General features: G+C 38.1%; 1 protein-coding gene across 1 annotated transcript in view; it reads left to right on the plus strand.

Annotated features, from left to right (window-relative positions):
* FCHSD2 (FCH and double SH3 domains 2) overlaps positions 1 to 24,195 on the plus strand; it is a 405,576-nt gene that overhangs the window by 41,466 nt on the left and 339,915 nt on the right. Inside the window, exon 3 of the mRNA XM_007940966.1 lies at positions 19,681 to 19,726. Coding sequence (XP_007939157.1) covers positions 19,681 to 19,726 — 46 coding nt within the window. The remainder of the gene's footprint in view (positions 1 to 19,680; positions 19,727 to 24,195) is intronic.

The raw sequence follows: 24,195 nt of genomic DNA on the forward strand, positions 1-24,195 counted from the left end.
ACCTTCTAACTCAGTGAAATTTCTGAGGGTCCAATGATGTGGGGCATGTCGAGATATTCCTACTAAAGTGAAGGATAAGTTATTGTATCTGGCTTCCCCCACAACTAAAAAGGAGGCACAACGTCTGGTGGGTCTCTTTGGATTTGGGAGGCAACATATCCCTCATTTGGGTGTGCTGCTGCGGCCTATTTATCAAGTGACTTGGAAAGCTGCTAGTTTTGAGTGGGGACCAGAACAACAAAAGTCCCTGCAACAAGTTCAGGCTGCCATGCAGGCTTCTCTGCCACTTGGGCCATATGATCTGGCTGATCCAGTGGTGCTTGAAGTATCTGTAGTAGGTAGAGATACTGTTTGGAGTCTTTGGCAGGTCCCTATTGGGAATCGCAGTGCAGACCCTTGGGATTTTGGAGCAAAGCTCTGCCATCCTCTGCAGATAACTACTCTCCTTTTGAGAAACAGCTTTTGGCTTGTTACTGGGCTTTTAGTAGAGACTGAATGCTTAGCCATGGGCCACCAAGTCACCATGAGGCCTGAGCTGTCCATCATGAACTGGGTGTTGTCTGACCCACAGACTCATAAAGTTGGACATGCACAGCAGCACTCCATCATTAAATGGAAGTGGTATATCAGATATCAGGCTCAAGCAGGACCTAAAGGCACAAATAAGTTGCATGAGAAAGTGGCCCAAATGCCTGTGGTCTCCACTCCAGTCACATTACCTTCCCTGTCTACTCTGCACCTATGGCCTCATGGGGAGTTCCTTATGATCAGTTGACTGAAGAAGAGAAAACTCGTGCCTGGTTTACAGATGGTTTTGCACAATATGCAGGCACCACTCGAAAGTGAACAGTAGTGGTACTGCAGCCCCTTTCTGGGAGTTCCTAAAGGACAGTGGTGAAGGGAAATCCTCCCAATTGGCAGAACTTTGAGCCGTGCATATGGCTGTTCACTTTGCATGGAATAAGAAATGGCCAGATGTGCAATTGTATACAGATTCGTAGGCTGTGGCTAATGGCTTAGCTGGATGGTCTGGGACTTGGAAGGAGCATGATTGGAAGAAAGACTGGTGATAAGGATGTATGTGGAAGAGGTATGTGGATAGATCTCTCTGAATGGGCCAAAGGAGTAAAGGTATTTGTGTCTCATGTGAATGTCCACCAAAAGGTGACATCGGCAGAGGAGGACTTTAACATAATCAGGTGGATAGGATGACACGTTCAGTGGAAAGCAGCCATCCTTTTTCCCCAGCTACTCCTGTCATTGCCCAATGGGCTCATGAACAAAGTGGCCATGGTGGCAGGGAAGGAGGTTATGCATGGGCTCAGCAATGTGGACTCCCGCTTACCAAGGCTGATTTGGCTACTGCCACTGCTGAGTGCCCAATCTGCCAACAGCAACCTGGTGGCAGGTTGATTACATTGGACCACTTCCATCATGGAAAGGACAGCGTTTTGTTCTTACTGGAATAGATACTTATTCTGGATATGGATTCGCCTTCCTTGCATGCAATGCTTCTTCCAAAACTACCATTCGTGGACTTACAGAATGCCTTATCCACCATCATGGTATCCCCACACAGCATTGCTTCAGATCAAGGGACAGCATTGCTTTGGATCAAGCAATGGGCTTGTTGTTGTTGTTGTTGTTATGTGCCATTGAATCAGACCCGACTCATAACGACCCCTCCTTGGGTTTCCAAGGCAGTATCATTATGGAAGTAGATTGCCCAGCCTTCCTTCCAATGAGTGGCTGGTGGGTTTGAACAGCCAGCCTTCTGGTTAGCAGTCAAATACCTTAGGCATTATGCTACCAGAGCAGTGGGCTTATGCTCATGGAATTCACTGGTCTTACCATGTTCCCCATCATCCTGGAGCAGCTGGCTTGATAGAACGATGGAATGGCCTCCTGAAAACACAATTGCGGTGCCAGTGAGGTGGCAATACCTTGAAAGATTGGGTCAGTATTCTCCAGGAGGCTGTATATGCTCTAAACCAGCGTCCAATATATGGTTCCATTTCTCCAATAGCCGGGATTCATGGGTCCATGATCCAAGGGGTGGAAACAGGAGTGGTACCACTCACTATTACTAGTGACCCACTCAAAAAATTTTTGCCTCCTGTCACTGGTACCCTATGCTCTGCGGGTCTGGAGATCTTAGTCCCAAAGGGAGGAACACTCCCACCTGGAGACACAATACTGATTGCATTGAACTGGAAATTAAGAATGCCGCCTGGCCATTTTGGCATCCTCATGCCTCTGGATCAACAGACAAAGAAGGGCATTACTGTACTATCTGGTGTGATAGATCCTGATTGTTGTTGTTGTTATGTGCCATCGAGTTGGGCCCGACTCATAGCGACCCCTCCTTGGGTTTCTGAGGCAGTATCACTATGGAGGTAGATTGCCCCATCTTCTTTCTGAGGAGTGGCTGATGGGTTTGAACCAGCCTTCTGGTTAGCAGTCAAGTGCCTTAGGCACTACGTTACCACGAGGAAATTGGATTGGGTTTACATAATGGAGGTAAAGAAGAATATGTCTGGAATACAGGAGATTCTTTAGGATGTTTCGTAGTGCTACCATGCCCTGTGATTAAAGTCAATGGAAAATTACAGCAACCCAATTCTGATATGACTGCTAACAGCTCAGACCCTTCAGGAAAGAAGGTTTGGGTCCACCCCACCAGGCAAAGAGCCATGACCTGCTGAGGTGCTTGCTGGAGAAGGTAGTTCTGAATATCAGCTATGACCACGTGACCAGCTGCAGAAACGAAGACTATGATTGTTATATTTCTTCATTGGATATGTGCATCAAATATTTTTGTTTCCTTCTTTTATGAACTATGAAATGTAAATAAAGTTAATGCATTTCGGTTGTATGTGTGTTAGTGTATCATGCTAGGCACAAATATGACTTTATAATTGTCCTTATTTAGAGATTATATATGGTTAAGAAGACGTGTAGAACTGCCAAGTTGACAAGGGGTGGACTGTGATAGTTGGAGCTGTGTGTCAACTTGGCTGGACCACAATTCTGAGTGGTTTAAGCTGTTGTGATGTGGTTATTCCCATGATGGGATCAGATGAATATGTTTTGAGCAGCCAATCAGTTGAAAGGGAGTTTCCCTAGGGGTGTGGCCTGCTTCCAGTATATTTACGGACATCCTGGGAAAAGAGACATTCTTCTGTGGATCGGGATTCTGTTGTGCTGCCTACGACTGTCCGTGAGTGAACAATCCACCATTCGGCCTGGACATCTTGGATTCATCATTCGTTGGAGTTAACAGTCAGTATACCACCTGCCGACCTTGAGCTTCTCAGCCCCTGTAAGCTGCAAGAGTTGGGAAGAGCCTCCAGCTTGATGTTTGATCCAAGAACTTTGGACTTCCCAGCTTCTATAAGTGTGTGAGCCATTTTCCTAAGATAAATTTCTCTCTCTCTTTGTGTATAAGCTTTACCATTTTTGTTTTTCTAGAGAACCCAGTCTAACACAACTTACTTCACTCCACATAATGTCCTCCAAGTTCGTCCACATTGTGCGGTGTTTTGCAGATCTATGTTATTCTTTAGGGTTGCATAGTATTCCATTGTGTGTATGTACCATAGTTTGGTTATCCATTCTTCAGTTGTTGAATGCCTAGGTTGTTTCTATCTTTTTGCTATTGTAAATTATGCTGCGATGGATATGGGTTTGCATGTGTCTGTTCTTGTCCTGGATCTCACTTCTTTAGGATATAAACCTAGTAATGGAATGGCTGGGTCAAATGGTATTTCTAATTCCAACTTTGTAAACAATTGCCATACTGTTTCCACAGTGGTTGTACCATTTTACAATCCCACCAGCAATGTATGAGAGTTCCAATTTTTCCTCATCCTTGCCAGCATTTATTTTCTGTGTTGTTGAGCTTTGCTACTAGTTCTGGGGCAAGATGGTATCTCATTGCTGTTTTGATTTACATCTCTCTGATGGCTAATGATCGTTAGCATTTCTTCATGTTTGTTGGCTGCCTGAATATCCTCTTTGGTGAAGTGTCTTTTCATGTCTTGTGTCCATTTTTTAATTGGATTATTTGTCTTTTTGTTGTTGAAGTGTTGGAGTTTTCTGTAAATTCTAGAGATAAGTCCCTTGTCAGATAAGTCATTGCCAAATATTTTTTTCTCAATCTGTGTGTTCTCTTTTGACTCCTTTTGGAGAAGTCTTTGTAAGCACATAAAAATTTAATTTTTAGAATGTCCCATTCATCTAGTTTCTCTTCCGCTGTTTGTACATTTTGAGTTATGCTTGATAGTCTACTTATGCCATAAATTTGCCCCTAGTTTTTCTTTGAGGAACTTTATATATAGTTTTAGGTTTCACATTTAAGTTTTTGATCCATGTGGAGTTAGTTTTTCTGTATGGTGTGAGGTACAGGTCTTGTTTCATTTTTCTGCAAATGGGTATCTAGTTTTGCCAGCACCATTTATTAGACAAACATTCTCTTTCCCATTTAATGGATTTCGGCCCTTTGTCAAAGGTCAACTGACCATAGATCTTTGGATCTATTTCTAGGTTCTCAATTCTATTCCGTTGGTCTATGTGTCTGTCATTATACCAATACCAGGCAGTTTTGACTACTGTGGCTATAGTTGGTTTTAAGATCCAGCAGTGTGAGACCTCCTACTTTGTTGTTCTTCTTCAATAGCGCTTTGCTAATTTGAGTATATTCTTTCAGACAATAGTAAGGTCCTGTCTTTCCAATTAGGTGATGTACATTTAAAATTTCTCACCAGACTGTAAGCTCTACTTTTTCATTGCTATTATAACTGCAGCATTTAATACAGTGAGTTATAGAAGATACCCAAATACTTGGTGAATAAGTTATTTGTTATGGTATGATATTCTAAGAAATAATGTACTATAATATATATTTTGTTATATATAAATTTTCAGGGAACATCCTTGTATATATCTTTCTGTTTGTTTTGTGAGTATATCTGTAAGAAATAGTCCTCAAAGTGGATTTGCTGAGCCAAAGCATATGTGTTTCGGAAAAAGAGTAGTTTTTTTTTTTTTTTTAAGAGTAGTTTTTTACTGAAAATTTTTTCTTTTGAAACGTACTGCATTATTTCTGATTTTTAAAATATACATATATATTGGATTTAAAACTCCATGCATGCTTGACTTCAAAGTCTAAATTCTCTAAAGGTATATGATGTAGCAGTTGAAATGAAGTGAAATTTTCCTAGCATTTCCAAGCAGTGAAAGAGCCTATATAGAGAGACATTGTCTTAACCCTTATAAGATCTTGGAAGGAATCCATGTTTTCCATAGTTAATAGTTGTCCTCAATTTCCTGGAAAGTAGAGGACGCGGGTATCTTTCACTTAGGATTATTTTAAATAATTAGGGACAGAGTATTTTCATTGCCCACCATGACCGGAAACTGTGGATGGAGTATAGTATCTTATTTCAAGAACTACTGCTTAGAATAAATACAAAAGAAGAAGTGTAGGATTCAATGCCTTGCAGATCTTTTCATCCTGCCGATTAGTACAGGAATAGAAGAAGATTCCTGGTCTGGAGTTTCATATTATTTCAAATCCGGGATTGTTGGAGGAATGTGTGAAACACTCAGTTTTTAAGGGATCCTCTTCAATCATCTGATAATTTTATCTGAGGTTGAGGTTATATTTTGAGATAGTTCCACAGTTGAGAATATCTTGTCTGTTCTTTCTATTGTAAGTTAAGACCAGGCAGCTTTGTGGTGACTGAAGGATACAAAGTTTCTGAATAGGGCTAAATTCTTTCCATGCAACAGTTTGTTTTTTCTGGCCAAGTAATTAAGTTTATATTTAACTTTTTGAAAAGGTACCTAAAATAAAATACTCTCCCTTAATATAGAACTAGCTCATTGGGTAGTAGCAATGTATATAATCTCATGATACTATAATCACATTATTTAGTTAGTAAACTCCCTTTAATGAAAATGTTCCCCACTATGTTTTTGGAACCAATAAGTTAAAAAAGTTACTGAAGTGTTTCTTAACCAGAAAAGTATTGTTAGCCAATTATAATGTTTCATTTTGCATTTGAGTGTTCCATGAGGACAATATCCTTCTCAGTAGACACAGTGATCCCAAATTTACTTACTGGAAAGAAAATGAATTTAAAAAGTTTCATTAGTTTGTAAAAGCTATAGAAGAATAGTAACAAATTGGAAAACATTGTTAAAAAATTTCCAGTGGTGCTGAGAATGAATTGTTTGGTTGGTACAGTTTCTTGTCTCTGATCTAGGTCTAGTCTTGACACATTGAATGAATGAAGGAACGAACTTAACTGCCGTGGAGTCGGATCCGACTCACAGCAACCCCTCCTTGGGTGTCTGAGGAGGTATTACTACGGAAGTAGATTGTCCAACCTTCCTTCTGAGGAGTGGCTGATGGGTTTGAACCGCCAGCCTTGTAGTTAGCAGTCAAATGCCTTAGGCAGTACGCCACCAGATCTCCTCTTGATATATTAGTACTGGTGTTTTGACCTCAAGTCTTTAATCTCCTATATGTTATGCAGCTGTATCTTTTTACAAGAAGAAAGTAATGGAAAAGACTTCAGTGTTTAATTTTATGTTAGTAACTCCGCCAGCCAGAAGGCTATGAAAAATTTATGGTCTATCTTTTGGATATACAGTGAAATTCAAGAATAAGAAATAAAATGTATTTTACACCCAAGATATTTAAAGACAAATAATGTAGTAGGAAATTAGGTGTTAACTCTTACTTGTATCCTATACAAATAGCAAAAATTTCATGTGATTAAAATATTTGATATGTGTATTGTGGGAGCTCTGGTAGTGTAGTGCCTAAGGCACTTGACTGCTAACCAGAAGGCTGGCGGTTCAAACCCACCAGTCACTCCTTGGAAGGAAGATGGGGCAATCTACTTCCGTAGTGATACTGCCTCAGAAACCCAAGGAGTGGTCACTATGAGTTGGGTCCGACTTGACAGCACATAACAACAATGTGTATTGCAATTTTTCCCAGGAATGCATGTGCTGCTTTAATAGAAGATATCTGACTAATGAGTGTCTCCCATTCTTTTCCTGGCAAGGAAAACTAGACTCTTAAACTGGGTCTTAAGCATGATCTATCATAGGTGAAAAACATTTAAAGTCATGGTATTCAAAGGTGACTTGATGCTACAAAAATATCCATATACATTATAGACCTAACAGGGGACAAGGTTGGAGTAGCTTGTCAATGACAACCAAGCACTTTGGGGAGTGATTACTGGGCCTTCAGGCTTGGGGCCAAGTTCTCAGGGGACATCAACTCAATGGACACAACATAGTACCTAAAAATCTTGTTCTACATTCTGATTTGGTGAGTAGTGACCGGGGTATTAAAAGCTTTTGAGTGGTCATCTAAGATTCAACTATTGGTCTGCCATTGTCTGGAGCAAAGAAGAGTGAAGAAAATCAAAGGCATATGGAAACTATTAGTCCAAGGCTCAGTGGACCACAGGAACCTCAGACATTGCTACCCTGAGACTGGAAGAACTAGATGATGCCCAGCTACCAATACCACTTGAAACGGGATCAGAATTGGAGATCCTGGATGGAGTGGGAGGAAAAATGTGGAACAAAATTCAAAAACACAAAAATTACCAGAATTACTGGCCAAATAGAGACTGATGAAACTCCTGAGACTATGGCCCTGGGTTATCCTTTGGGCCTGGAACTGGACTCACTTCTGTGGATTAGCTCTCAGTCAAACAGTAGAAAGGTCTACTAGCAGAAAACCTACCCAGGGTGATGCACCCACCTATCCCAGGGGGATGTACCCCTTAGATCAGCCAACTGTGGGAGATCAGAAGGGCAGCATTTGCATAGGGAGAAAGCTGGACAGACAGGAATGCATAGGTAAGAAGAACACGGAGAAGGGGTAGTTACAAGGAGGAGATGGAAGGAGAGTTGTTTGTTGCTGGAATTGTAATTGGTGCCCTCAACCAAATGTATATGAACTGTTGAGAGTACAATGAATCTGCTTTGTAAATTTGCTCCCAAGTCACAGTAAAAACTTAAAATGGAGAAAAAAAAAAAAAAGGTGAACTTGATTATGGATCTCCTGACAAGATGATTTTGGCAACTTAATCAATACCAATACATCTTAATGGAAAATAACATTTTTTTTTTTAACTTGAAATTTCATTCTAAATTGGGGATTTCTTCTCCAGCTTTTTTTTTTTTTAACATTTCATTGTGGTTTGAATGAAAGTTTACAGAGCAAATAAGTTTTCCATTCAGCAATTTATATAGATTTTGTTTTGTTGCATTAGTTTCTATCCTCTCAATGTAATAGCATTCTTTCTACTTTCTCCCTGAGTCCCCATTTCCATTCACCTCTCTTTCCTGCCCCTTCCTGCCTTCTGACCTTTGTTTTGGGAAAATGTCTTTTTTTTTTTTTGCATGTGTGTCATGATATAAGCACTTTTGAAAAATGTGAGGATATAGTAATCAGCTATCATCCTGCAGTTTTTACTAAGTTGACCTTTTTGCATGTGTGTCATGATATAAGCACTTTTGAAAAATGTGAGGATATAGTAATAATCAGCTATCATCCTGCAGTTTTTACTAAGTTGACCTAAATAATACTTAAAGAATGTTAAGATAAAAACACTGGACAATTTCTTATGACGACAGTAGTTAAAGTGATTCAGTGTTTAAAGCACTTGTATGTTAACCAAAATGTCGATGATTAGAACCTTCCAGCTGCTACCTGGGAGAAAGGTGGAGCTTTTGTAAAGATTCCAGCTATAGAAACCCTGTTGGGCAGTTCTGTTCTTTTGTATAGGGGAGCTATGAATCATAAGCGACTCGATGGCAGTGGGTTTGATTTTTGGGTTTTAGGAGCTAAAAGGTGAAGAAGTTTAAAAATGCTTCCATTGAAATACAATAAGTCAGTTGGCCAGCAAATATAACTGGAGAAAACACAGCTCTGTTTAGACTGCATTGGATCAGTCTGAGAGGTGATTCTTCCCACCTTCTGTGATGTTAGGAAGTAGGGGCCACGGGGAAGGATGGCTGTGTGATAAGGAAGATCATATATTTAGCTTTTTCATATTCCTGAATATTATTGTCACAATGTGATCATGTTGCTTTCTTTGAAATGTTTAGAATCCCAGAATTAAACATAGCTTATTCAGATGCAGGTTCCAGCAGTGCACTGTGAAAGCAAGAGTCACTTGTGCAGTCTGTAGAATTACAGATGCCTAGGCCCTGACTAGGAGCTCTGGTGATGCAGTGCCTAAGGCATTTGACTGCTAACCAGAAGGCTGGCGGTTCAAACCCATCAGCCACTCCTTGGAAGGAAGGTTGGGCAATCTACTTCTGTAGAGATACCGTTTCAGAAATCCAAGGAAGAGTTGCTATGAATTGGAAATGACTCGATGACAGTGAGCTTGGTTTATTTTTTTAGACCCTGACAGGCCTAGATTCTGAGTTGGTAGATGAGAAGAGATGCCTGGACATACATGGTTTTAAAAGCATGGCCGGCGATTCTCATTTGTAATTAAAGACAGAATTGCTATTTTAGGAGTTATCATTGTTCTTTAATCTACATTTCAAATCTTCTTCTTGACCTTGGACATTCAAGAAATACTGGCTAGGTTGCCCAAGAGATCCTGCAGGTGAAGACTCAAGATATATAAAATTATCAGTTGGATAATCAGCCTTAAATAATTGAGAGTAGATTTTTGTAGGTTGAAAATCTCAGTGAAATCATTCTTATTTTTCAAGTATATGTTAATGTTAGAACAACCCTGTTAGAAGCTCTGGTGGCATAGTGCCTAAGGCATTTGACTGCTAACCAGAAGGCTGGCAGTTCAAACCCACCAGCCACTCCTCGGAAGGAATACTGGGCAATCTACTTTCGCAAAGATACCACCTTGGAAACCCAAGGGGGGGGCGGTCACTGTGAGTCGGATTTGACTTGACAGCAGTTGAGTTTGGTTTGGTTTGTTTTACCCTGTTGGATGCTAGGTTAGGAGGTTTGGTTTATTTATAAATAATGTTCTCCTTTTATGTGTATATGTATCTTAAACTATATGTATACATTTTTCGCGGGGAGGTGAGAGAAGGAAGGATGAAGCTGTATGGTTCTGTAACCATTCAGTGATTAAGATAAACCGTGTGCCTGTTTTCTTTTTGGTATAGTTTTCTGTGAGTCCATCAGGATACACTCAGCTGCAACAAAGTCTATATTTTGACGTTTCTCCTGATAGACTGGACTTCTGATAGAGGAATAATTTTGATTAGGGTTTAAAGAGAGTATCTCAGGGCAGTAGTCTCAGGGTATCCTATAGTCTCAATTGGTCCAGTAGGTCTGGCCTTTTTAAGAATTTGAGTTCTGTTCCATATTTCAATCCCATTCCATCAGGGACTATTTATTGTGTCCCTGATCATAATGGTTGGTAGCGGTAACCAGGCGCCACCTAGTATGTCTGGTGTCAGGGTAGATGAGACCTAAGCTCTTAACCCAGTAGTTTCTTCCCTGAGACTTTGTTTTTCTTGTTTCTCTTTTGCTCCTGACAAGTAGAGACAAATAGTTGAATCTTAGATGGCTGCTTGTAAGCTTTTAAGACCTCAAACACTTCTTCCCTCACTGGGATGTAGAACATGAACTTTGTGATGCTGATTGACTGAGTTGTCCTATGAAACTAAAGTCCTAAGCCTTCGAACCCAGAAAATCATTCTCACAAGGTGTTTGCTTATGTCTATGAAGTATCTGTAATTGTGTCCTCGATAGATATGTATCTGTGTACACATATATCTGTACATATGTGTACTTATAGATCTGTCTGTGTACACAGATGTGCTCACCTGTACCTACCTATACACATATATGCCTATTAACCTACATTTGTGACCATATACTCATGTTTTGTTCATTGTTGGTATTGTTGCCAGATTGAATATGTCCTATTCTTTAGCACAAACGTCCTTTTCTGCACCGCTTAATGGCATCATTTACTTTGTTCAAGCTATGCTCATTACACCCACATTCTGTGCTACTTTTCCTATCACCAAAAATAGCAAGTATCTACTATCTAGAGAGTGGGCCCCTCCTCCCACCCATTACTGGTAACCACCAATGAACGTTGGTCTCTGTATATATGTATGTGTGTGTGTGTGTGTGTATTCTTGTCTTCTTATAAAAGTGGGGTCATACTATTTGTCCCTATGTAATTGACTTATTTCACTTAATACTGTGAATATTTTAAAAAGATTTTTATGTGTATCACATTTGTTGGCTAATAATAAACATTTATTGAATTGTTTACATTCTTCAAAGTGCTTTTATATCTGTTTATTTCACTTTTTAAGCTGTTAAGGTAGGGGGTATTCCCATTGTATGGATAAAAAAATTAAAACTCAAAAAGGTAATGATACTTATCCAAAGCCAGTTATTAGAAAAACTCATGTCTTCTTATTTCCAACCCCTTCCCTTTTCACTTCTTTTTTTATATCTTTTTTTGGGGTGGGGGGATTTTCCCTGGAAAAATGAGGGTCAGTGAATAAAGAGCCTAATGGATACTGAGACACTGTGATGATTGTACTGTGAAGATTGTACTGTATGTAGAAAGTGAAAAGGAAGGAACTAAAACAGGGAGAGGGTATACATTTTTTATTATTCTGCTTTGTTGTCCTTTTTCATTTTGGGTCATTATGCTATAATTTTTGGGTCATTATCTGTAGTGGAAAGAATCTGAGATAAAATTGGGAGTGACGTTCTTTTCCCAATTCTTCTCCTAACTAACTGGAGCTATTTACTCACACATCAAAATTTTTTTAAAAATTGTGTTTTCGGTAAAGGTTTACACATCAGTTTAGGTTCCCCTTCAACAATTTCTACACAAGATATTCAATGACAATGGTTACATTCTTCTTAATTCATTAACATTCTCTTTATTTCCATTCTGGTTGTTCCATTTGACTTGAAGTTTTATGTATCTTTTAATTGCTTTGATCTGTACTCTGATATTTTGCTGCAAAAGACCTCTTTAAAGTGTTGAAAGAACAAAGATGTCGTTTTGAAGACTATATACCAAAACCCAAACCAAACTTATTGCTGTGGAGTGGGAACCGACTCATAGCGACCCCTCCTTGGATTTCCAAGGCAGTATCACTATAGAAGTAGATTGCCCCATCTTTCTTCTGTGGAGTGGCTGGTGGGTTTGAACCGCCAGCCTTCTGGTTAGTAGTCAAATGCCTTAGGCACTACACCATCACATAGGGATCTAGTAAAAGGGAACCAGCCCTATTTCCTTTCCAGTTAGTGTTGCTACCCAAAAAAACCCAAACTCTCTACTGTCCAGTTGGATCCAACTCATAGCGACCCCTTCTTGGGTTTCTGAGGCGCTATCACTCGACGGCAAATAACAACAACAACAACAATCACTACAGAAGTAGATTGCCTAATCTTCCTTCCGAGGAGTGGCTGGTGGGTTTTAATCACCAGCCTTCTGGTTAGCAGTCAATGCCTTAGGCGCTACGCCACTAGAGCTTCTATTGATATATTTGTTGCTACAGTGTAGTACTTTCAAGGACATCTTTCCCTCATTTCTCAGCAGCTTTTTGCTCTTTTTGTTATTAAAGTGGATGAGAGGGTTTTAGATTTGTGATGCCTGTTCCATATTTGCTCTAGGAAATTACAACTTTGTTAGTTCATTCAGAAAATTTGTATCTCTTGTTTTTTGCTGCTTCGGTCAATTCCAGATTTAATAATTTGTTGTTTTTCCCTGTCTTTACTTAAAACAATAAATAGCTGTCTTTCACATTTACGGTAATTTTCTTTATGACCAGGATTGCGTGTATGATGTTTTAAAATCTTTATTTTCCCAGTGAAGACTGGCTACTTTAGGGCTACTCAGAATACAGACTTTGTTCTCTATCTTTTTGCTTTACCAGCAGCCAATTTTTTGCCAGTGTGGCTTATTTGTGTGACTCCTCATTTCCTTTTGTCTCCTCTACTTCTTCAAACTATAAACAGAAAGCTGCTTCTGCCAGTCCATGCCCCCTGTTTTTGTTGTTGCAAATGGGAAATTTAGATGTTTTACTTGGGAAGTGCGCTTGAAGAAATGTAGTCCCTCCCTCTTGCTTACTCCTGGGAGATTTGGAGCCTCATGTCTCATCTTTCCTGTCTTCCTCCAGTTTAATTTGTCTCTTTTTGGCATACATTCCACCTAGTTTCATGTTTCCTTGTTTTATTGGAGATCATGTTTGGATTTATTTTTTACTCTCTTTGTTGTTTTTGGATGATTCTGAGAGAAGGGAGAGATTCTGACTTTGCTCGGGCATTTAGAGTGCTTGTAATGTACTTTTTAGTTAGTGCTTTGCATAGTGATTTAGTCAAAATGTTTAAATTGGTTTACATTTTATAGTTACAAATCATGGACTATGGTATTTTCACTTACTTAACAAAAATTTTCATAGTATGTATTGTATTTTTATGTAAATAATGTGTGTAATATGTTTTTGCATTCTATGCAAGCCCCACACAGTGTTTTTATAAGTGCAGTATACTAATAATTTTTTTAAATGTTGCTGACTTCAATTCAATTTTAGGGTTTCTTTTTTTTGTCCAGTGGATTTAATGTTAAGTCTTCCTCTTGGTCCCTGTTGACATGGGGGTTTGGTTCCCTGCAGTAGACCCTAACCAGCTTACCCTTGAGTTTCAAAAGCAGCCCTTTTCCTGGCAAGATTCCTTCTCTGCTCTGCAAACTGCTTTCTTCAGTGCAGAGGAAAAAACAAAACAAACAAAACCCCACTTTTCCACCCTGTAAACAACTGTCGGCAAGGTGGCCAGTCCAGCCCAAGAGGTACTCAGGTCTGTGTACCCTGGACTGGAGAGGCCACTCAGGTGGATGAGCTGGCATGTCACAGTTGCATAATTCCAACTTGCCCTTCAGTTGGCTGGCTGCTGTGCTTGGGTCGTTTGAATTTCCCACTTCACATGGACACCTCAGGTTGGGCCTGAGAGCCATGGTCACATAAGGGTTGTGCATCCCTAGTTCCAATGAGATAGGTTTGACTGGCTGGCTTATGGACTCCGTGGAAGGAGGGCAGTACATGCTCACATTCATACTTTGCTTCTGCTCAGCTTCACGTGGAGCTGGTACTGCAGCATGTCCCAGAGCAAAGGCACAGTTTCAGTTGTTTATTTTCTATTTTTGGGGGTATTACCAAACTCAATCCATGACTTTCTGACCGTGGGTTATACATTTATTATACAAGTGTAATCAAAAGTAACATTTTCAGGCTATTGAATGAGGACAAATGAGGCTCAGATTCACTTCTGGGAATGTCATGACATACGCATGGTATATGCACTCATGCTATGGCAGAATTTTTTTTTTAAATATAATTTCATCTTTTCTGTGCGTGTTGTGTGTGCTTATTATTTACATGGGCACATTAGTTGTGAAAATAGGATATTGCATGCCAGGTCTATTCTGAGTGATTTACAAATATTAAATCATGTAAACCTTATAACAGTCCTCTGAGATAGGTGTTATTCTCATTTTATTGATAGGAAACTGAAGCACAGTCAGGAAAAGTAACTTGCCCTGTGTCACCTAATCAATAAGAAATAGGAACACTTCTTTTCATCCTATGGTTATAGCATTTGTAGTCTAGGCATCATCTGTTTATACCTTTTGCTAATGAATCCCTTGAGGACAGGCCCATGTCATTCATCTTTGTATTCCATGTGCATATTTAGTATAACACCTGAAATCCAGAAGATACTCGATGGATGTTGTTGGTGAGTTAATATTTTTTATTAAGAGCAAAATAATTTACTCTCTGCCAGACTCATACAGTTTCAGTTGTTCATTCTACTTGTCTTACTTATTTTTTCCCCTCCTTTTTTCATTGTTATAAAAACATACACACCAACATATCCACCAACACAACTTCCTTCCACATCTACCCTACAACTCAGTGACATCCATCCCATTTTTCTTAAAGTGTTACGATTATTACCATGCCTTTTTTAAAAAAAAAAAAATATATATATTTATTATATCCTAATATTAATTATATTTAAGCAGTGTCATATGTAAAATAACAAGAATGAACTAACTCAGGGTAGCAAATATGTGACGGTGATCTTGCCACTCTACTTGTAATATCCATAACAGATACTACACTTTCTATTGAGCCTGGATACTTAAGTCAAAATCCTTTTTATCACGGACTTCCAGGAGCTGATATTGGTCAGCTGGACTTGGCACATAGGTGGGGCTTGTTTTTATATTAGGTGATTACATTAGTGACTATTAATCAAAAACTTGGTGAGTACTGTGCCCTGTCTGGAAGCCCTGGATGGTGCAGCAGTTAAGCTCTCAACTACTAGTGGAGATGTTGATGGTTCAGGCTCACTCAGAGGCAACTCAGAAGACAGACCCTAGTGTTCTGCTTCCGAATGATCATAGCCTTGAAAACCCTATGGAGTGGTTCTGCTCTGCACACATGGGGTTGCCGTAAGTTAGAATTGACTCAACGACAATTGACAATAATGACAGAAACAATAATGTCCTGTCCTATACAGTGCTATCTATGTATGTTATCTCATTTAGACCTCACAAAATTACCAAGGCACATGTACTATTATCGCCACATTTTCTGTTCAAGGAAATGAGATTCTTAGAACTTAAATAACTTGGCCAAAGGTATTAAGGAACTGATGTAGCTATGACTCATTCTCAGGTCCATCTGTCTGAATGCTGATTCTGTGATTTTAGTTTCTCTTTGTGAAACTTTTTACAAAACAAAGCAAAAATCCTCACAGTTGGACCAATAAGCAACATCATGATTAACTGAGGAAGTATTGAAGTTGTCAAGGATTTCATTTTACTTGGATCCACAATCACTGCCCATGGAAGCAGCAGTCAAGAAGCTAAGGACGTATTGCATTGGGCATTCTGCTGCAAAGAATTTCTTTAAAGTGTTAAAAACAAAAATGTTGTTTGGAAGACTGAGGTGCACCTGACCCAAGCCATGATATTTCCATTTGCCTCACATGCATGAGAAATCTGGACAATGCGTAAGGGAGATAGAAGAATCAGTGCCTTTGAATTAGAGTGTTGATGAAGAATATTGAATATTCCATGGACTATTATATTTGTTAGAAGAACAAACAAATCTGTCTTGGAAGAAGTACAACCAGAATGCTCCTTAGAAGTGAGTTCAGTGAGACTTCATCTCTCATACTTTAGGCATGCTATCAGGAGGGTCTGATTCCTGGAGCAGCATGCTTGGTAAGGTAGAGGGTCAGCAAAAAAGAGGAAGATCCTCAACAAGGTGGACTAACACAGTGGCTGTTAACAGTGGGTTTAAACATGGCAGTGATTTTGACGATGATGCAGGACTGGGGAGTGTTTCATTCTGTTGTGCTTAAGGTTGGTATTAGTCAGACTGACTTGACAGTACCTAACAACAACAACATGGTTTAATGATCTTTGTTTCTGGAGTTTCTTTAAATTCAGTAATTCCAAGACCATCTCTACTTGTGCCCTATCTATATGTTCTTTGCTGTTAGTAGTTTTGTTATTTAGGATAGTTAACGATGCATATGATGGGTAGTTGCTCCTCAAATTAGCTCATATGATAATGAAGGCATTATTTTTTGTAATAGGAAACTCAGTGGTAGAGTGGTCTCCAGCATTGGTTGAGTCAGTGTTTCAATAATGTTATCAGGGATGAATCAAATATACCTCCTAAATTCATCTGGAGTAATGTTTAAAACCATTTCAGGGGCAATTATATCATCATTTCCCCAGTACTTTATAGTAAAAAATTTCAAATATACAGCCAAGTTGAAAGAATTTTATAATGAACACCACCTAGAGTCTATCATGTGTCTTTTATCATACTTACTTTATCACACATCTATATTCATCCATAATTCATCTAATGTTTATGACATCAGTATGAATGTCAGTAACTACAGTACAGTATTTGTTTAGACTTTTTTGATGTAATATTTACATATAATGAAAGATAAAAATCTTAAGTGTACGTTTAAGTAACTCTTCTTAGTCCTTCCTGCCTCTATCTCCCTACTGTTCTTATTTTCTTGTAATTTGGATAAAAGAGCAAACTGGTTTTCCATTCAACAGTTCTTACACATTTTGTTTTGTGACATTGATTGCAATCCCCGCAATGTAAAAGCACTCTTCTGACTTCTTCCCTGTGGTTACCATTTCCCTTTGTTCTTCCTTCCTATCCATTTCTGCCGTCTGAGTTTTATCCCTGGGCAAATGCAACCCTTTTGATCTCTTACGGTTGATTGTTTTAAGGAGTGCTTACCTCCTTGGTTTTATTGTTCACTTAGTAGGTCTATTGTATAACTGAAAATGGGGCCGCAGGAGTGAGTACCATTCTAGGGGAGTGACCGAGATTCATAATCTTGGGAATTCCACCAGTTGCCTTCCTTGGTTTTTAAAACTCATATACAAAATGTTCATATTACTGATGTAATCTATGATCAAGGTAAAGAAAACTAATTGGTTCATATGGATATAGATTGTGACCTTGGTTCTACTTGACTTAGGAGCTAATTTACTGAGGTGTTTAATCCAAACTTAATGGAAAGTCTAAAACTTTATTGAGTCTCTGGGTGGTGCAAAGAGTTAAAGAGCTTGGCTGCTAACTGAAAGATTGGAGACCCCAGTTTGCCCAGAGGTGCCTCAGCAGCAAAGCCTAGTATTTGACTTCTAAAAAGCAGCCATTGAAAACCCTACGGAGTACAGTTCTATTCTGGCACACAACAGGTTGCCATGAGTCGGAGTTGCCTTGAAGATACATGGCTCAGGACTCCCTGGGTGGTGCAAATGGTTAATGCTCTTGGCTGCTAACTGAAGTTGGAGGTTGGAGTTTACCAAAAGATGCCTTAGAAGAAAGTCTTGTCAATCTGCTTCTGAAAATCAGCCATTGAAAACCCTATGAAGCACAGTTTTGCTTTGATATACGTGGGAATACCTTGAGTTGGAATCAACTCATTGGCAAGTGGTTTATTTAATTATAAGAAAAATGCTGTTGGAATAATAGCAAATATATCTCAATCTCCCATCTGCTGGTAAACACTCACCTACTTTGTCTCTGTGGATTTCCCTGTTCTAGATATTTCAGACAAATAGAGTCATATAATACGTGGTCATTTGTGTCTGACTTCTTTCACTTATATACTTTTCAGGATTCAACCATATTGTAGCATGTATCAGTACTTTATTTTCATAGCTGAGTAACATTCCATTGTGTGTATATACTGTAGTTTGCTTATCTATTCATCAGTTGACGGACATCTATTTGTTTTCTACTGTTTGACTATTATGAATAGTGCTGCTATGAACACTCATTTACAAGTTTTTATGTGGACATATGTTTTAAATTTTTGGGGGCATATACCTAGGAGTGGAACTGTTTGTCATACACTAACTTTTACCTTTTGAGGAATTATTTTGCAAAGCAGCTATAACATTTTATATTCTCACCAGTAATGTATAAGAGTTGTAATTTCTCTACATTCTTGCCAAAACATGTTATTGTTTGTCTTTTTAATTATAGCATTCATTAATATTTTATAAAGGAGTTTTAACAAATGCCTTTTCATTTTATATAGAGAGATTTTCAGAATTTTTTCACTCTGTGTCACTATGGTGAATTATAATTAATAGATTTCTTAATATCACTATAAATTACCAGTATCGGTTAATTTTGAATAGTTGTCATCCTTATTTGTTTTATTTGGAACCGTATTGTTTGATAGACATGTATCTGTTTTATAACAGCTATAAATGCCACTGAGAATATTTAAATTAGCTGACATGCATATTCAGAGTGAAAAATTCTTTTTTTTCCCTTGCAAGCTCCACTTAAATATCCTTATTTTAAGATGAAGTTTATCTAAACTTAAAGGAGTCATAAAACAAAAACTTAAGTATTTACTTTATCTTTTATAAAATATTAAAAATACTGCCTCCCCAAAATATGTTTGTCTTCAGAATTTTTTAATGGTTAAAGTATAAACTAGTTAATTTTTATTAATATCTTTTGCCTGAGTATTTACCACCAGTACTAAAAAGACTAGGAAGAAAGGCCTGGTGATCTGCTTCTGAAAATAAACAAATGAAAACTCTATGGATCACAACACAATATTGCCTGATAAGAGTGCTGAAAGAGAGCCCCTCTTATTGGAAGCTACTCCAGATTAACAATGGAGTTAAACTTACCAACGATCATAAAGACAGTACAAGACCAGGCAGCATTTCATTCTTTCATCCATAGGGTAGCCATGAGTTGAAACTGACTCAGCAGCAACTAGCAACAGGTATTATTTTCAGCACTTTATATATTTTAATGAACTAAACTTTCAGTATTCTTGTGAGGTAGATCCTATTACTGTCCTAATTTCACCAGAGAAGAACTGAAACACAGAAGTCATGCAAGGTGGAGCTGGGCCTGAACATAGATAGTCTGATTCCAGGGTCCAGGTTCTTTACTGTATTCCTAGGTGCACAAAGATGAATAAAATATTGCCCCTTACTTCACATAGCTTACCAGGTAGTATTTAAAGATGTGTTGATAAATGTACATGAAATTCTTGTTACTATACTTTTGGTAATGAGTATTTTTTGTGTATGTTTTTAGGACATTCAGTCAGAAGAAGGCTGCTATTGAAAGAGAGTATGCACAGGTAAGCTTGGAAATGGAGGTCCTTACCTTGGCTACAGTTCTTTTCTTTGACTTAAGGGCAGATGTGGTTGTTAGAGAGAAGCTTTCTTCATATCTTCACATCCTCCTTTTCTTCTCCTTTCTGGTTATCTCTTTGTCCAATTCCCCTTTTTTTGCATTTGAATCTTCAGGTGAGGAGCAACTGTTCGTTAATACAAGGAACATTATGAAATCAATATTTATCATTTTTGTAGTGTATATACAAGTGTATTTATCCATTTTCCTTTCTTTGTCTCATTCTCTGCTGTTTTATGAAAGGTTAATTTTTATTTTTGCTCAACCAGGTATTTATTTTTCATTAGGGTTCTGTTGATAGAGGGTGGGATGCTTTCAATGGTATGGAGCTATTCCTAGGGACATTTAAGCATTTCCTTCTTTTATTTTAATTAGAGGCTAATGTACCGGGAAAAATTATGTTGATATATCATTTTGTGGATGTGTAAGAATTACTAACTACTCTTCCTTGTTCAAAGATAATTTAGTATAATTTGGAAATTTTGGTCCATGTAAGCAATTACTTTGTTTCTTTGTAATAGTGTTCTAAAATTTTTTTTTTCAAAAAATTATAAAAGTAGTATTTGTAGCAAAATTTTAAAATATCCGAAAGCATAAGGAGGAAAATAAATTGAACACCCAGTAAGTGTTTTACTTGGTAACCACTATTGGTGCTGCTGTTGTTATTCTTATAAAATAAGAGGTTGGAGTATGATTTTTCTGTTTTTGTGCTTTGTCAGGTTTTGGATTTAGTTTTATTCTAGTTTCATTATGGTTAGATAGTTTTCTGATTTTATTTTATTTGATAGTCTTACAAGGGAATTACCTATTCTTTGAAAGCTAAATAGAACTCATTGATTTATTAATTTAGTGAATAACTATATTGTGCCTATTATATATCAGGTGCTTTATGTAATGAATAGCCTCAGTTTTAATATTTGTGTTGAACCTTCTTTTCTATCATATATAATAAATATTAATGATAACTAATAATAGCAAACATTTATAGAATTCTTATATGTTTCAGGCACTTTGTAAGAATTTTACATGTGTTTCTGGTTTAATCTATTCAATAACCCTATGAAATAAAGACAGTTTATTAGGCCCTTTATAGATATGTTTCCATATGTTGACATATATAATATGTATATATTTATGTAATTGGGATTTAGTCTTTGATGTGCTTTTAGAAATTTAATAAAAGTGAAAATTTTCCTATATCTTTCTGTAACGTGATTATCAAATAAATAGGACATGTTTAGGAACTCAGGTAGTGTAGTGCCAGACTGCTGACCAGAAGGCTGATGGTTTAAACCCACCAGCCACTCCTTGGAAGGAAGGTTGGGCAATCTACTTCCGTAGTAATACTGCCTTGGAAACCCAAGGAGGGGTCGCAACAACAACAGGACGTGTTGATGATAAAAATATTAAAATTATCAAATAAGATGTTAATGATAAAATATAGTTTAAAATATAAATATAATAGTACCTTAAATTATATGAAAAGTAGCAGTCCTCTGCCCAATCCTAATCTCTTTCCTCAGTGAAAAAATTAAAAGAGATGCCTATTTTAATTCTCCCGGTGATGATTTCCATATCTTTAAATAATGTGCTTATAATTGATTCTTAATTTATCAACTGTAGAAATTATTGCTTGATTACTTCTTACAACAAATGAGAAATTAGCCTACTATGTTGTGGTAGTTAAATTTGTATGTCAACTTGGCTGGGCCTGGTTGAGTGGCTGGGCAGCTGGTGGTAGTTATTCCCCGTGATGAGACTGTCAGTCAGCTCCATGGTGGGATCTACCACAAGCAGCTGAGTTGCTGCTTTTGGGATGTGGTCTGCTTCCTGTATATAAGGAGAAGCCTTGGGGTATATGCTCTAGCTTATGGTATGCTTGGACCCTGCATGTAACCGTGTTGTTGTTCAGCAGCCTGCCATGCTCTGCCAACCTTGGGACTTACAATAGACTTGAATTAATGGCCTGCCATGTGGTTTGGTAACATCAGGAGTGTACTATTTTATTTGTCGACCTTGGGCTTGTCAGTCTCAGCAGCCAGTAGCTGCTTGAGTGAAGAGATGCCTTTAGCTCCGGTGAGCCGGGAGCAAGAGGCAGAGCTGAAACCCAAGATTGAGGAGCTTTCACACAGCCCCTGGAGCCTGGCACTTGGGACTCGGACTTCTAGCCTCCCAAACTATAAGAGAATGAACTCCTGTTTGTAAGGCCATGCCATTTGTGGTATATATTCTTGTCAGAGCAGCACTAGGTAACCAGAACGTAGGTCATTGCTTACCAACCTGCTCTTTCCAATATAGTTGTGTCACTCTTTTAGTGCCTTTGTTACTTTGTACATACTAATTAATTGATTTAACGTGTATCTGTTGTTAATCAAATGCATGCATATATTATATATATACACATATATACATAGGCATTTAGATATATGTACATATCTTTATGTAGGCATGTATATAGACACACACACACACACACACACATATACACACAGGTAGTCTCTGAATTACATTAGGACAAATCACACTTACAATCACGGTTTTTTTTTTTTTTTGGTACATCTTGTCCTTAGTAGTATGTAATTCATACACTGTGGCAGTACATAAAAGGACCATAAAGAAAACACTCACTATATAGCTGAGTAGAAGCACCATCCCCATTCCCAGGACTACTCCAGATGATCTAGAACCTTCCACAAGTGGAATCATTACTGCAACTGACAAAATGCCAGTGTTGTCCATTATTTTATGGATGTGTGAATTTTGTATGTATGTATATATTAAAATATATCTGTAAGTTTATATTTAATTTTCTAACTCAAAGACAAAGATTAAATTTATAAAGCTACTGATAATAAAAGGCAGTTATAATGAAAACTGAAAGAAAATGAGATATTTGACTTATACCAGAACTGATCTACAATGGAGTAATGGGAATGGAACCCCATCATACACTGGGGACTACTTGTATGTTATATATGTATGTGTGGTGTTGTTATTTGTGGTGAAGTTGATTTCAACTCACAACAACCCCATGTGACAGAGTAAAACTGTCCCATAGAGTTTTCTAGGCTGTAATATTTATGGTAGCAGATCACCAGGTCTTTCTCCTGTGGAGCTGTGGAGTGGATTTGAACTGCAAATCTTCCCATTTGTAGCCAAGTACTTAATCATTAGGCCACCAGGTTCCTTTATATATGTATAAAGGCTGTTGCTGTCAAGGCAGTTTTGACACATAGTGACCCTGTAGGAGAGAGTAGAACTGCTGCCCCATAGGATATCCAAGGCTATAGCTCTTTACTGAAGAGACTTTGACATCTTTCTCCCATGGAGTGGCTGGTGGGTTTGAATTGCCAACTTGTTGGTTAGCAGCCGAGCACTTAACTACTGTGCCACCAGGGCTCCTTATATATGTGCATATAGGTTATGTGTATATGTGTATACATGTATATGGATATACGCAATATAGTACCATGTCATCTTATAGAGTAGTCAATATTTACTCTTGAGAAATTTCTTTAAATGTTTATCAAGTAGATTATACATAATTTTGTTTATGTCATCCTATATAGTAATGCATGTAAACTGTATAAGGTATTTAATAATGTGTGTTATAAAATTTCATAGAGTAATCATATTTATAAGTTTAAATGTTCCAATGTCTCTCTGTTGGGGCAATTGAGCACATTTGTGATGAACTCATTTGCTGACTCCTTGTTACTTGTCATCGTGTTTGCCTTTTACATGATCTTTCTCAGTTCTTGCTCTTTAATGCTTCCCAATTAATTTTCAGCTTATTTCCTGAGTATACAGACAACATTATCTTTACCCTTTTGTTTGGTTGCCTGAACAGTGCTTTAGTTCTTATCAGTAGTAGGGAAACCCTAAAAATAATTGCCACAGTTTTTCTATAGGTTTTGCCGCTATGCACTCATGATTTCAGGTTTATTTGCCTTCTCTTTCTGAGAACACACCCACCACATTGGGTGGGTAATGTGTGGTCTGAGAGGACAGCTACACTATTTAAATTATTTCTTGTTCTTTCCTTCTTTGGTTCTGGGGAGAATTAAAATTATGATGGTGTTCTGGTTACCTGGCGCCACTCTGACAAGAATATATCACAAATGGGATGACCTTAACAAACAGAAGTTTATTCTCTTACAGTTTGGGAGGCTAGAAGTCCAAGTTAAAAGTGCCAGTCTCTAGGGGCTGTGTGACAGCCCCTCGACCTTGGGCTTCTGCTCTGCATCTTGCTCCTGGCCCACTGAAGCAGAGGCATCTCTTCACTCAGGTAGCTACTGGCAGCTGAGGCTAACAAGCCCAAAGTCGACAAATAAAATGGTACAGTCTCGATGTTACCAAACCACACAGCAGGCCATTGATTCAAGTCTATTGTAAGTCCCAAGGTTGGCAGAGCAT

Source organism: Orycteropus afer, unplaced genomic scaffold (assembly GCF_000298275.1).
Source record: "Orycteropus afer afer isolate SDZICR_OR568_19922 unplaced genomic scaffold, OryAfe1.0 scaffold00074, whole genome shotgun sequence".
NCBI classification, from domain to species: Eukaryota; Metazoa; Chordata; class Mammalia; order Tubulidentata; family Orycteropodidae; genus Orycteropus; species Orycteropus afer.